Below are 12,199 nucleotides of genomic sequence, written 5' to 3'. Positions count from 1 at the left end.
CGTTTCTATCCGGAAACCTTATCGTGTGACGCAGACGAACAATAATACGGAAGTGGAAAGAATCAGCTGACGCTAATAGATTCTGGCCAGAGGAAAGAAAACAGCTTGCGCTATGGAGGATCAGGAGATGCAACTAAAGGTTCGACGAGGTAAACAACAACAAAATAAATCTGTAAACAACTCACCCCAATAAACTTTTAACGCTGCATAGTTGGGATCTGTTGTTTCAGGCTAGCGGCTAAGCTAATGATATTTATTTATATGAACTGTTCAAGCTGTGGAGTGTTTTCACTCATCTTTTAGTTATCTATAGCATGGATTTGTTGTTTTATATTCTTGCCTGGGTTTATTTGTCTCTACAGTGAGTGACAAATTTACAGAGAGTATGTACGTTTTGGCTAACGAACCGTCCGTAGCACTCTACAGACTGCAGGAGCACGTCAGGAGGTCCCTGCCTGAACTGGTGCAACACAAGGTGATCATCCTGATAATCCTGTAACAAAATGTAGTTTGCTATTATAACTGTATGCATAATGGACACAGAATATCGACTCTGTGACATTACAAAAATCGTAAACGTAGGGAAAACCTTTTTTTTCTTTTAGAAACAAATCAGTTGCTTCTTCTCAGCTTGATTATTCAGCACATTTCTTTTTCTTAAAACCTTTGTACTCTCTGTGATTCCTTTTGCCCGCTCATTCCTCCCACCTGGAATAGAAAGCAAGGCATCAAATGTTGAACAAGACAAGATTATCTTGCCTCTGAGCTGTCAGTTTTAATCAATATCAGCTAAATATGATGTGTGGCACACCTGCCAGTCATGAGTTTTATCATCTCTGTCTGATGAATTTCAAAATTGCTTATAACTTAGGTATTTACCTGTAACTCAATTCCAATGGTTGCCCAATATGTGGCACACTTTTTATAGATTAAAGTGTTAAAAGGACTTCCACAAGCAAAACGCCTGTCCATTCTTGCAGAAAACTCAGTTGATAAGATTTCTAAAAAGATAGCTCAAAATGAAAAAAAATAAAATAAAGAAAAATCTTCTAAAAGACAGATTTCCTGGTCAGTAACTGTGGTGAAGTTCCTTAAATTTGACCCCAGTTTTAAACATTAAAAAAGTAATTTTTTGGCCCCTCTAAGCTCATTTTTGTGATCCAATTTTTCTTTGGAAAATATTTATGGTTCTATTTTTAATCATTTCTCCTACAGACAGATATGCAGAGCTGGGAGGAACAAAGTCAAGGAGCTATCTACTCTGTGGAGTATGCATGCAGGTAAGATGATGCACACTTTTTGAATTTAATGTTCACACAACCCCACCTGCTTTCCCCCCCACTGACAACTAATGCTTGGACTGATGTTTGGGTTTTGCAGCGCCGTGAAGAGCATGACAAACAGCAGTCTGTATTTCAAAAACATTGACGGCCTTCTTCGGCAAGCCATCAGCATGAAGGAACAGATTAGTAACTCTCAAGGACGCAGGTAGGAGGCTGGGACAAAAAAAAGACAAACTGAAAACCAAGAACACCCCTTTTCAGTGGTTTATGTATCATGATTAAATAAAATAACACCTGATCATTACCAAACAAATAGGAATATCTAACATATGTCTGTTTAAAGTAATAACAAAAACAAAACACTTTTACTGCTTTTGTGGCAATTAGGAGACTAGATTCCAGCTTGGCAGATTGACTGAAATGCACTTGATGAACTGATCACTAGCAGGTATGAGCAGCTCTATAAAAGCAGAGGATTTGGTAGTTTGAGCATTCTGGTGACAGTTAACTGAATGCCAAGAAAGAAACTCATCAGCAATGACCCTAAAGAAATATTTCCTGCTGTCCATCGAGTTACGAGTGTAAACCTTTTAAAAATAGTCATTTCAGAGTGAGAAATAATAGTCCCAAGCGGAAAAAATGTCTTGGGTATGACAAATCGCATCTGAACAAATAAATAGGTTTTTCTGCAGCTGTGTATGTTAGACAGCTGAGACCCGAGAGGACACGTTTGGGCACAAATCACTGGCTCGTGTTTGACGAAATTTAAATGCTAAATGTCAGCGCAAACACCTTCCCACAACTCTTGAACATTGTGGCGGAGAGCTGATGATTGGTGCTCGTTTCCTCCTCATACCAAAGTATTCTTGAGTCAAGTGTGAAGTCATCTGTCTGACAGTTGTGGCTGAGTTTAAATTTTCTCATGGCCTGGAACCATGCAGCAAATCTGCAATCGAATGGCTGCTTTAGAAAAGAAACAAGGTTGGGATGTACAGTGTGTTGTTTATGATTCATCTGAGCCTATATTTCTCCCAAAGTTTAGGACTTGTTAAGGACCGTGTGAATGTTTACCTTCTGAGGTGTAAAACCTTAGATTTGCACACAGGTGTACGTACTTCTTACTCACTTCTTACCACGACTGCATGTTCACTGAGGTACACAGATAGTCAAAGTGTTGCAGAGAGACGTGACATTATTTGGGATTACACTAACATTATGATAGAAAGCATTCTAGGTTTGTTTTTAATCTTCACATTGACATTTTAATGGTCAGTTTTTCAAAAGGTACTTATTATAAGCAGAGCTGTCAACTCTAGAGCTGAACATACAGTACGTGTCATGAAGCAGCACCATGTGTCACATGACACCCTGATAACTCCAGGTAGCATGAAGTGTATATACAATATGACTTAATATTGCAACTAAGAATACATACTCCATGTAGCCTAATTTGTTTTGTTACTCTGAATATGAGCTTATTTGTGTCACAGTGAACATAAAATGCTGTTTAGATGACAGTTATTTAATAAGAGTAAGGTCAGGTTCAGTATCAGAATATTGTGCATTTAAAATGTTGCTTTTATTTATTTTTTATAATGATTATTAGGCATATAATTTTAGAGTTTAAATATTTTTGGCCCTGTTATTACCACAGATAAGAGTGTAAAAATGTACCTTGGATGTTCTTGTACCTTTAGAAATGCAGCGACACATTGTCTGGAGTTCTTTCCTACATTTGTTTGCATCTCATCATGCATGTTTGATTTGCCTGTTGTGTTTTATTTTTCTCTTCCTTAAAAATATCGTTCATCTTTTCTTTTGTACAGTGCTCATTAATTCCTATTGCAACTGCAGAATGCTATTGTATACCATAGATTTTATTTTTTATGACTAATTTGAGCATTTTGTTTGTTTTGTCCTTTTTTATTATTTATTTTTTCTTCATATCACCTGCATGCAGAATACATGATGCGACCCCATCTCCCAGTCCCCTTGTCTCTGCTCCACATGCTCCATCCCCTTCCTCATGATCTGTGGACGGAGGTTTCTAAGGTTAGTTCGTCCTCTGGATATCCATGGAGTAAATAAAAAATAGGTAAATAGGGGATTGACTTGCCTTAAAAGAATGGCCAATTTTTTTGCAAAGGTTTTAATGGTATATTTTAAATATTCAAAGCTTTTTTTTTTTCTTAAATTTGTTTGATTTATTTTTAGGTTTATGTGGAATTATTTGGAATAAAAAAACCCACATCTGCACATTGTTCATGCATATATGGCACAAGCCACTTTATACAGAGTGAATTATTTACATTGGTATAATGAAATCTATAAATGAGCTTGATACGTGGGTAGCGTTGGCATTTATATTGACATTTTAATCAAGTTCATTCATAAAAGATAAAATATTTTCCTTGAAGTTAACAGTACGGCATACTTTGTGTTTGTGAGACTTTGTGTATTTTATTATCTAAGTCAGTCCTGTGTTGTTTGTCAGGATAAACTTGAGTGTGCATTGTACAATCTAAAAGTTCTACCTCTGCAGTAGGATTTCACACGCTGGGCCCACGAGCGATACTTAAAGGTCATCAGTTCTCTAATCATTCTTTCCTTTTAAAGGAAGCTCAGCTCATTACGTGTCACACAAGAGTTGAGTCTTTTGCTGAAATCCCGGCTTTTCGTGCAAGAACGCTCCTCATTTCATTGTTGACCCCATTCCAGGGTTGAACCTGGGCTTGTAGCAGGCCCGATTCAGTGGACAGTGTCCTGTGCATCCGAGGACAGCTCCCGCCACCACTGTAGCCATCTTTATCAGCAGCGTGGCCCAGGGAACCATCAGCAGGGGAGTATTGCTGCTGCTGATACTGTTCTCTTTGCCTCAGATTGCCACATGGCGTGTAGGAGATCGGAGGCTGGAGGTGGGACTGGCTGCGGTGAATGCGCGGCTTGTCCACGCCGACTCTTAGCTCGCAGGGCCGAGAGACGGGCGCGCTGCTGCTTCCGTGCTCGTTTTGGTAGAGGGTGCTGATGCGGTCACTCTTGTAGCATTTAGGGGTTTTAGAAGCTTTGACCAGGGAGTGTGTCACAGCCACCAGCATGATCAGGATCCCAGAGGAGAGAACACAAGCACTGGCAATACCTGTCTCCATCTCAAATATCAGGAGCATGAAGATGGACATTGCTGCCAAGAAAAAGGAGAGAATCGTTAGAAAAGTACATGATTTGCCTATTTTAGCTACCACCAGCAAACGGCATCAATCAGTAATGGAAAATATAAGATAAACACATGTTCAACGCTGCCTTTCTTATTTATGTTGTCCTGTTTGCAGGAAAAGAACCATGGACCCAGGCATGCTGAAGGAAGGAGGGGAAAGGCACAACTCTGGGATGTGAGCCAACTTCCTGCATTGGTGGTGCTGCCTCGGCCGGTGTCTTCCTCATCTTCTCTTCTGACTACGGCTGAAGTGGGGTCAAAGGGGTGACTCCTCCCATCTCAATGAAATGACTGACTCCAGTTACCCCTCAAACCCCACCCCACAGTGCAAGCCAATCAGTGAAACGGAACACACCAGCACTGCCAGGTTCAGCATTAAAAACACTTAAGTCATGGCTGCTCAAAGAATGCATTGTTCTCGTGGACTGGCTGGCTGGATTAGAAGGGAACGCAGCAGCTTTGTTTTGCCTCCGCTGTTGAAAATCCACTGCTCCAAAAAGGGGTTTTGGACTCTAGTTTTCAGGTTTTTATAAGTTTGTTGTTACAGGTGGCTGTCTAAGATTCTGTCTTCATGTCAGATTCAGTAATAAAGGCTTTAACAGCAGTATCTGACTTTTAAAACATAAGAAAATTGTCCCTTATCCTTGTTTTTTTTTTGGTCTTTTTCTCTTACCTGCCAAGTAGACAGAGACCCCCAGGCAGAACAGACCAACAGCCACATGTCTTACAGCTCTGCTGTCCAAAAGAAACCAGTCGGCTCTGTTGAAAGAAATATGTTAGTGTTCGTGTTTACACTTCAGTAATGCTACTTCAATCAGAATTGGGGCTTTAGTTAGCAACTTTCTTTTGTATTAATCTCAGTCCAGTCATCCTAAACATTAGACAAACATTAGTTAATTTGTTTAATTAGTACATATTTTGTGACACTAACTGTTATTTCCTCCTTTTATGGAATGCCCCCTCTGTCAGTAGGGAGGTCCTGGGGTATGCCATAGAAGTTTTTTATACCGACGTGGGAACAGGCCAGCTAGAGGCCATGTGTTGGGTGAATAATAAGAGGAAAGCCATTGTTTAGATAGGATTCGTAAGGGTTGAGAGGTGGGGGGTTGACCAACAACACTGCAGTGAGTATGAGGCTCTGCTCTCTGACACATAGGAGAGCAGAGCCTCTTTTCCTTTATGCTTCTGAAACTGTTTTCACCAAAAGCGACCCGTTAAATTTAGTATCTAGGACAAGGTTGCGGTTTGTTGCATTAACAACTAAAGAAGATTGTGTGGGCACGAGGAGGAACACATGTAAACAGCTTAAATATTATTTTCAGCTATGGCAACTGTGAGCAGAAAAGAGGAACCCATGTAGGATGTGCTGCCATTTCCTTCCTTTAGAACAGAATGCTTTTTGATGGCAATAATCAGATTCCATAAACTCGTTTTAAACCATAGTTTGTGGTGTCTTGGAAATAATTTTATATTGAACAATGGCTTTTAAATAAATAGCTGGCCCACATAGGTAACCATGTACTAACAAGTGACTGAAATCTGAAGCTAAACGTTGTGCTGATACCTGTGTCACACTGTTGGCAACACATAAAAGAATAAAAAATGACATCTCTGAGATTTGCATTTCTACCTTACATTGTTGTGACCTATGTTAATGCATTTGGCATGTTGTTAAAGTGAATTAATGACTATTTTCTGCATGGTGGGTGATAATCGAAGAATGAAAGGAAATGCTAAAATATTGGCTAATGCTACACCAGCATTTCATGTTCGAAACAAAGAGCTAGACAAGGATAACCCTTTAAGGTTGAATAAGAAACGAACAACAAAATGATGCATTAAACCAGGCGTTCCTAATCGTTTTAATTTACATCCCACAAAATAGCAGTGGCAGAGACTTGTGCCTCAACCTATCACTGGCTGAAGAGTACAAATATTGCTAATATACGCGATAACAATCTATATAATCAATCAATGTCATTGTTTTTTTTTTTGAATTTGCAACGATTGTGGCAAGAAATATACCGTCAATCATCATTATTGTCCTTTCACAGAAGTTTAAAGGGCGATATTGTTTTTGTCATGTCTGTGTGTTTGTTTGGTTGTATCGTAAATATCTCATGGATCACTTGGTGGACTTTAATGAAACTCTCAGTAATTACTGGGTTGACATCTACATTCAATTAACTTAGCCCAATTCAAGATGGCCACAACAGCAAACTGACCTTAGAAGACACAAAAATGGCTACAACTCAGCCAACTTCAAATTTACTGAGAAAAAATTTGCCTAGGTAGTAGCTGAGCATCGTCCCTAACAGTTATTTTCGGTGCACCACATTGCGCGCCATCTTGCTTAAAACCTTGGCAATAATTGTTGCAGTTAACCCTGTTTGTTAGCAAAATATCTCATAAGCCACTCAATAGATTTCATTGAAAATCTCTATGTAATTATACGCTGAACATTTACAAGTGGATAACGTTAGGAGTCAACCCAATTCAAGATGGCCGCCACAGCTAATTGACCTTAGCCTACACAAAAATGGCTACACCTTTGCAAATTTTGGCAAATACTGAGCTAAAACTGAGTGGTAGTAGCTGAGATTCATTCACAATACATAACACGGCGATCAGAGAATCGCGTGAAAAAGCTACAACATTGTCTCAAGATGATAAATCTCTAACAAAAGAAAGGCTTCGGGCGATATGCATTAGCCTACTTCATAAAATGCTAGTCCTTTAATTCTGTTTATATTTATACAAATTTTGGGAGTATATCACAAGACCCCCAACTTGGTGTTTCACGACCCACAGCGGGGACCTTGACCCTCACTTTGGGAACTCTTTGCTTCAAACTGAGTCTTTCGGGGTTTGAGGCAAATAAATTGAACTTCCAAGAAACAGAGCCCATTCTGTTTTGTTTTACAACAACTTTTAAAGACGGTCTTTCGACATACGCGACATAATTAACTGAATTTCGACCGAAATGTGCGTCACAACTTGACTTGTTGCAGCTGCTGCAGGTGTTTCCATGCAGGCCGAAGATAACGCTACCTCTCGGCGTCCTGCTCCCCGCGGCAAACCTCGGTGGAAAAGTAGCTGTGCAGGAGACACACGACCACCGAGCTCAGGTTAAGGGTGAGGGACAGGGCAGCGAGCACCGTGGAGACCGGCAGCAGGACGGCCCAGACGTGAGCGGGTATGACCGAGGAGGCGGCGGACCCCTTCACCGCCGTCTGCTGAGACTGCAGCTGGAAAATTAAAATCACCGACAGGACCGTCATGATGGCCGATATGATCCCCAGCAGAGACAGAACAACCAAGGACCTCTGGCTGTACTTCAGCGCCATGCTTTTCCCGCTAAATCTCCACGTTCGGTTTGGAGGAACAAGGGGGGGGGGGAAAAAAGTTTTCTCCGAGTCTTTGAACGCAACCTCGCTGCGGTCCTACAGTAAACTCGCTCTTCCCATAATTTCAAAGGGATGTAAAAATGTCCCGTCGGGAAGAAACGCTCTCCTCCCTCCTTTTAGGTTTCAGCCTGACTGTTGTGGAAGGACGCCCCGCAGCCCCGTGTGAACATGTGATGCGTTTAAATCCCCCAGAATTAAAGGTTCGCTGCAACAATGGACTAATTATCTGGGAGTCGGAAACAATGCCTGCACGTCCTCCAACAGAGCACAAACACAGACCCTGTCAAGGAGCAAAGGACACTAGTATTCAATTTAAGACGTAAAAAGTGCTTACATTGTTTTAAAACATTCCCTTATATTAAAAAGAAAACATACCTGAAACATTTAATAAAGGAAGTGTTTATGTGACAACCAATTATAGTCCAATTAAGGCGCAGTTGCGTTTTTAATTGCATTTTGCTTTAAATCTGCACTGTAAAAGCAGAATCCCTTTAGAGGAAAGGTATACGTAGTTTACATGTGAAAATCGCATCTTTTCACCCATGAAAACATGTTGAAATAACACTTGAAACACATGTTTTTCACATGTTTCTTGTGTGGATTTGGAACAAAGGACACATTAACTTCACAGGTAGAAAATTACATAATTTGGCCAAAGAAAGCATGTTAATTTACCATGTTTTGCTCATGTTTCCTATGTGATTTTGGACCATTTTCGACATTATTACGTGATCACAGGGTTTACCATGTGGAAAATTGTGGTAAATCCATGTATTCTTTGTTTGTTTCTAATATATATTAAATGTCTCCTCTCAGGTTGCAGTTTATAATTTAAGTATAGTCATTTTTTGGGTAATAAAAGAATAAAATGTTTATAGTTGATTCTTTTTTTAGATTAATGGTAGAACATAATTGTTTTGAGTTGCTGCCCTTGACCTCCACATGAATTTTGATTAAATAAAAAAGAGTATTATGAAAGTAAATTGCAAAATACCTGCATTATGTGCAAGTGCAGTTTATGCAATGCTAAATGCTAAATATACATTATGCACTTTTGTTTCCAAGAAAAGAATGGTCCTTTGTGACTATTTGTGCAAAATGCACTAATTTTAGTTTACAAATTTAAACTAATCCAAACTTATATGGATTCTACTGCATGGTTTTTATGTATCTATTTTTAAAAAGTAGCTTGTCTTCAGTGACAGAGTGCATCTCGAAGTAATCTGCACATGCATGCGGGCATCATGAAAGGACCTTTTTTTAGATTAGCCTGCATATAATGTAGAGAGCCGGTCTCATGAAGAAATTAAAGGTTGGTTGCAACTCTTTTTAACAAGGAAATCAAACTGAAAAGAGCTAAAATTAAAGCAATACAATAAATACCAGACAAGAAAAGACAAATTGAAAGTGTGAAAATGCCTTACAATCCTTCTATTTTTAAAAAGTAGCTTGTCTTTAATGACAGAATGCTTCTTGAAGTAATCTGCACATGCATGCGGCATCATGAAAGGACCTTTGAGGAATTTGCACCTTTTTATTCTTTAAGACCAGCTCTTCAGACTCTCCAAATCTAATTAACTCTCTCATAGTCAGCCTTTAAACATGTGCAGCTTACCAAAGATGCACTTCATTTCATGAGTTAAACTCTCATCTGTACAAGTTATGTTGCTTTCATAACTTGAAATGAGTAAATAGCGTCAAAACAGTGTTTCGATCCGTGTAAAACCTTGATATTTGTTATAAAAACACCTTATACGCATGCCGTTAGCCCACAAGCACCCTGACACACTTAATGTCGGTGACTTTTGTTACAAAGGCCTTATTGTTCTGTTACAAGTTGGGGGTTGGTGGGGAGGTAAAGGTGTAACCCTCATTCTGTGGAGATGTAGATAAGAAAGCTATAAACACACACAATGTGAACAAATGCTCTCACACATGTACACTGACCATGGAGGATATTTCTGAATCCGACAGCTTCACCGCATGCTCTGAAAGGGTCGTGGCTGATCTTGTCGAAAGCAGAAGTGAGAAGTTTCAAGAAAATTAAAAAAAGAAAAGTGAAGTTCTCAAAGGCACTTTTATCTCAGCTCAGGTTCTTGTTTTTTGGATTTATCAGTGATTCCAGTGAGGTTTTGATTCCAGTCTCAGTCTCAGTATTAATGATATTCTCACAGAGTTTAGGATAAATGCATTTGTCTAAATGCCTCACTCAGGAAAGATAAGGTTTCCCCTCGGCTGCAGGTGATTAGCTTGCTGCAATTACATTTGGCTACTCGCCTTATTCTTCCTTAGCTCAACATATCCTGCACTCTTCAGGGATGTTGCTAACTATTGCATCAGATGTACAGTTTCAGACACCTCTTGGGATTTCAAATTATGTGTCTCTCCTGACATGCTGATATGTTTGTCTCACTGTGTGAGAGGGAGTCAAACAAAGCTGTTATCCACAATTACACAGATTACTTGTGCTAATATTTTGTCATCTTATTATTTTAAGGAGCTCTGTGCATTCTTTTGGCTCCCAGAATAGCCAATAATGTGGCTCATACAGTGATTCATGTTTTACCTCTAAATATACCTAGGAGCAAACAGCATGTCTGCTCTTTATTTGTGTATTTGATTTTGATCATCCTATTTTTATGTTTTTTTTTTTCTTTTTTTGCACCACTTACTATTTGTATGCCGCTTTTGTCAATGTTACTTAGGTAAGCTAACGTGTTTGAGCAACACAAAGTCATGAGCAGTGCAACATGCTGGCGAAGGATTCTCGCTCCTTCCTTGGCAGACTCAGTTGAGTTCATTTATATTGGTTGCTTTCCGGGCATGGCTTTTAAGCTCAAGGCACAAATCTGTGATGGGATTGAGGTTAGGGTTTTGGGAAGGTCATATCAGGAGCTTAATGTTAGCTTGCTTTAGCCAATCAGAAAATAGTTTTGATGAGTGTTTAGGATCATTGTCCCATAACACCCAACTGTGTCCAAATTTCAACCATTTAGCTACTGATCTGAGGTGAAATTGAACAATTTTAAGGTAATTCTTTATTATTACATTCACTTTGTACAATGCACCAGCATGATGCTACCACCACCATGTTTGACAGTTGGGACAGTGTTCTTAGGTATGAAAGCCCCTCCAAACATGCCTCTTGTAATTGTAGCCAAATAGTTCAATTTTTGTCTTGTCTGACTATGTTTTTATTCTCTCCAGAAGGCATTTGGCTTGTCCACATGAAAAGCTGCAAATCTCTGTTGAGCTTGAAGGTGTGGCTCTTGGAGCAGGAGCTTCTTTCTTGGCCTTCTGAGTCCAATGATGATGGCAGTGACACTGGTGTTCCAGCAGCTCACAGTTCGTGGCAGTTCATGTCAAACATTTTTTGACCTTATAGCTGGAATTTAAAGAAATTCCTTGAACTTGAAAGGACTTGGTTTTTTTCTCAAAGAGATTTAGACACCAAGTGGTGAGCTACAACCCAAGTCTTTAATGGATGCTTCTTTAATATCCAATCCTGACACCCTCGCTTGTCAACAGTTAATCTGACAATTGTAAAATCTTGCAGGATATAAAGTTATACCATCTAACACAGGGACCAGGGCACATATTGTTCTCCTCTGTGTCTTACAAAAGCTCACTGAGGTTATTAGAGATCCATGTGATTTAACACAGGTCATTTTGTGACATGAGGTGAGCTGCAGTAGCTCGGTGGTCTGTACTGTGGTCTCGTAATCTTGAGGCTGCAGGTTTGAGCCGGGCTTCATCCTCAATCCAGGCCTGGGGTAGGGGCTTATGGATGAACACCTGGTGATCGGGCCTCTACCCATGGGGCCTGGTAGGGCTCAGCCTGAAAGAGTTACATGGACTTGCCTTCCTGTGGGCCCACCACTTGCAGAAGGGTCCGTAGCCAAGTGCGTAGCAGCTGGAATGAGGATCAGCACCTCCAAATCTGTGGTCATGGTCCTCAGTCAGAAAAGGGTAGACTGCTCTCTCTGGGTTGGGAGTGAGGTGCTGCCTCAAGTGGAGGACTTTAAGTATCTCAGGGTTTGTTAAGAATGGAGCGTGAGATTGACAGACGGTCGGTGCAGCTTCTGCCATATTGCGTACTCTGTACCGGTCCGTTGTGGTGAAGAGGGAGCTGAGCTGCAAGGCATAACTCTCTGTTTACCAGTCGGTCTACATTCCTACCCTCACCTATGGTCACAAACTTTGTGTAAGGGAAGACAAAATTGTGGAAGCAGGCAGTCAAAATTAGTTTTCTCCACACAATGTATATAGAGAAAAACTTGTTTTCAGACATTATATAT

The 12,199-nt window shown here is 40.1% G+C and overlaps 2 protein-coding genes across 3 annotated transcripts; one reads left to right on the top strand and one right to left on the bottom strand.

Moving 5' to 3' along the window:
• On the top strand, nt 1-6,109 carry borcs8 (BLOC-1 related complex subunit 8). Of its 2 annotated transcripts, XM_017406870.3 has the most exons (6): nt 1-149; nt 363-475; nt 1,216-1,280; nt 1,381-1,488; nt 3,244-3,335; nt 4,610-6,109. In XM_017406870.3, exons 1-5 carry the CDS (start codon nt 113-115, stop codon nt 3,311-3,313), a joined length of 393 nt encoding a protein of 130 aa, XP_017262359.1. In that variant the 5' UTR covers nt 1-112; the 3' UTR covers nt 3,314-3,335; nt 4,610-6,109. The 2 variants fall into 2 exon arrangements, with proteins under 2 accessions (XP_017262359.1, XP_017262360.1); XM_017406871.3 differs by lacking the exon at nt 3,244-3,335.
• Nucleotides 3,545-8,131, bottom strand: tmem221 (transmembrane protein 221). The gene is made up of 3 exons (XM_017406869.3): nt 7,546-8,131; nt 5,168-5,253; nt 3,545-4,461 (listed from the first exon to the last, which is right to left on the bottom strand). Exons 1-3 carry the CDS (start codon nt 7,839-7,841, stop codon nt 3,920-3,922), a joined length of 924 nt encoding a protein of 307 aa, XP_017262358.1. The 5' UTR covers nt 7,842-8,131; the 3' UTR covers nt 3,545-3,919.
• Nucleotides 8,132-12,199: the final 4,068 nt, after the last annotated feature.

Source organism: Kryptolebias marmoratus, linkage group LG24 (assembly GCF_001649575.2).
Source record: "Kryptolebias marmoratus isolate JLee-2015 linkage group LG24, ASM164957v2, whole genome shotgun sequence".
In the NCBI taxonomy this organism is placed as follows: Eukaryota; Metazoa; Chordata; class Actinopteri; order Cyprinodontiformes; family Rivulidae; genus Kryptolebias; species Kryptolebias marmoratus.
The sequence above is the reverse complement of the archived record's forward strand: the minus strand, read 5'-3'. Positions and strand labels throughout refer to the sequence as shown.

What these genes read in the sequence shown, in the direction of transcription:
- borcs8 (XM_017406870.3), top strand. Translation starts at nt 113, where the DNA reads ATGGAGGATCAGGAGATGCAACTAAAGGTTCGACGAG. An exon ending in CTGAACTGGTGCAACACAAG is followed by an intron (nt 476 to 1,215) that starts GTGATCATCCTG and finishes TTTCTCCTACAG; the next exon opens with ACAGATATGCAGAGCTGGGA. An exon ending in AGTAACTCTCAAGGACGCAG is followed by an intron (nt 1,489 to 3,243) that starts GTAGGAGGCTGG and finishes ACCTGCATGCAG; the next exon opens with AATACATGATGCGACCCCAT.
- tmem221 (XM_017406869.3), bottom strand. Translation starts at nt 7,841, where the DNA reads ATGGCGCTGAAGTACAGCCAGAGGTCCTTGGTTGTTCTGTCTCTGCTG. An exon ending in GGGGAGCAGGACGCCGAGAG is followed by an intron (nt 5,254 to 7,545) that starts GTAGCGTTATCT and finishes TTCTTTCAACAG; the next exon opens with AGCCGACTGGTTTCTTTTGG. An exon ending in GGTCTCTGTCTACTTGGCAG is followed by an intron (nt 4,462 to 5,167) that starts GTAAGAGAAAAA and finishes TTTTCTTGGCAG; the next exon opens with CAATGTCCATCTTCATGCTC.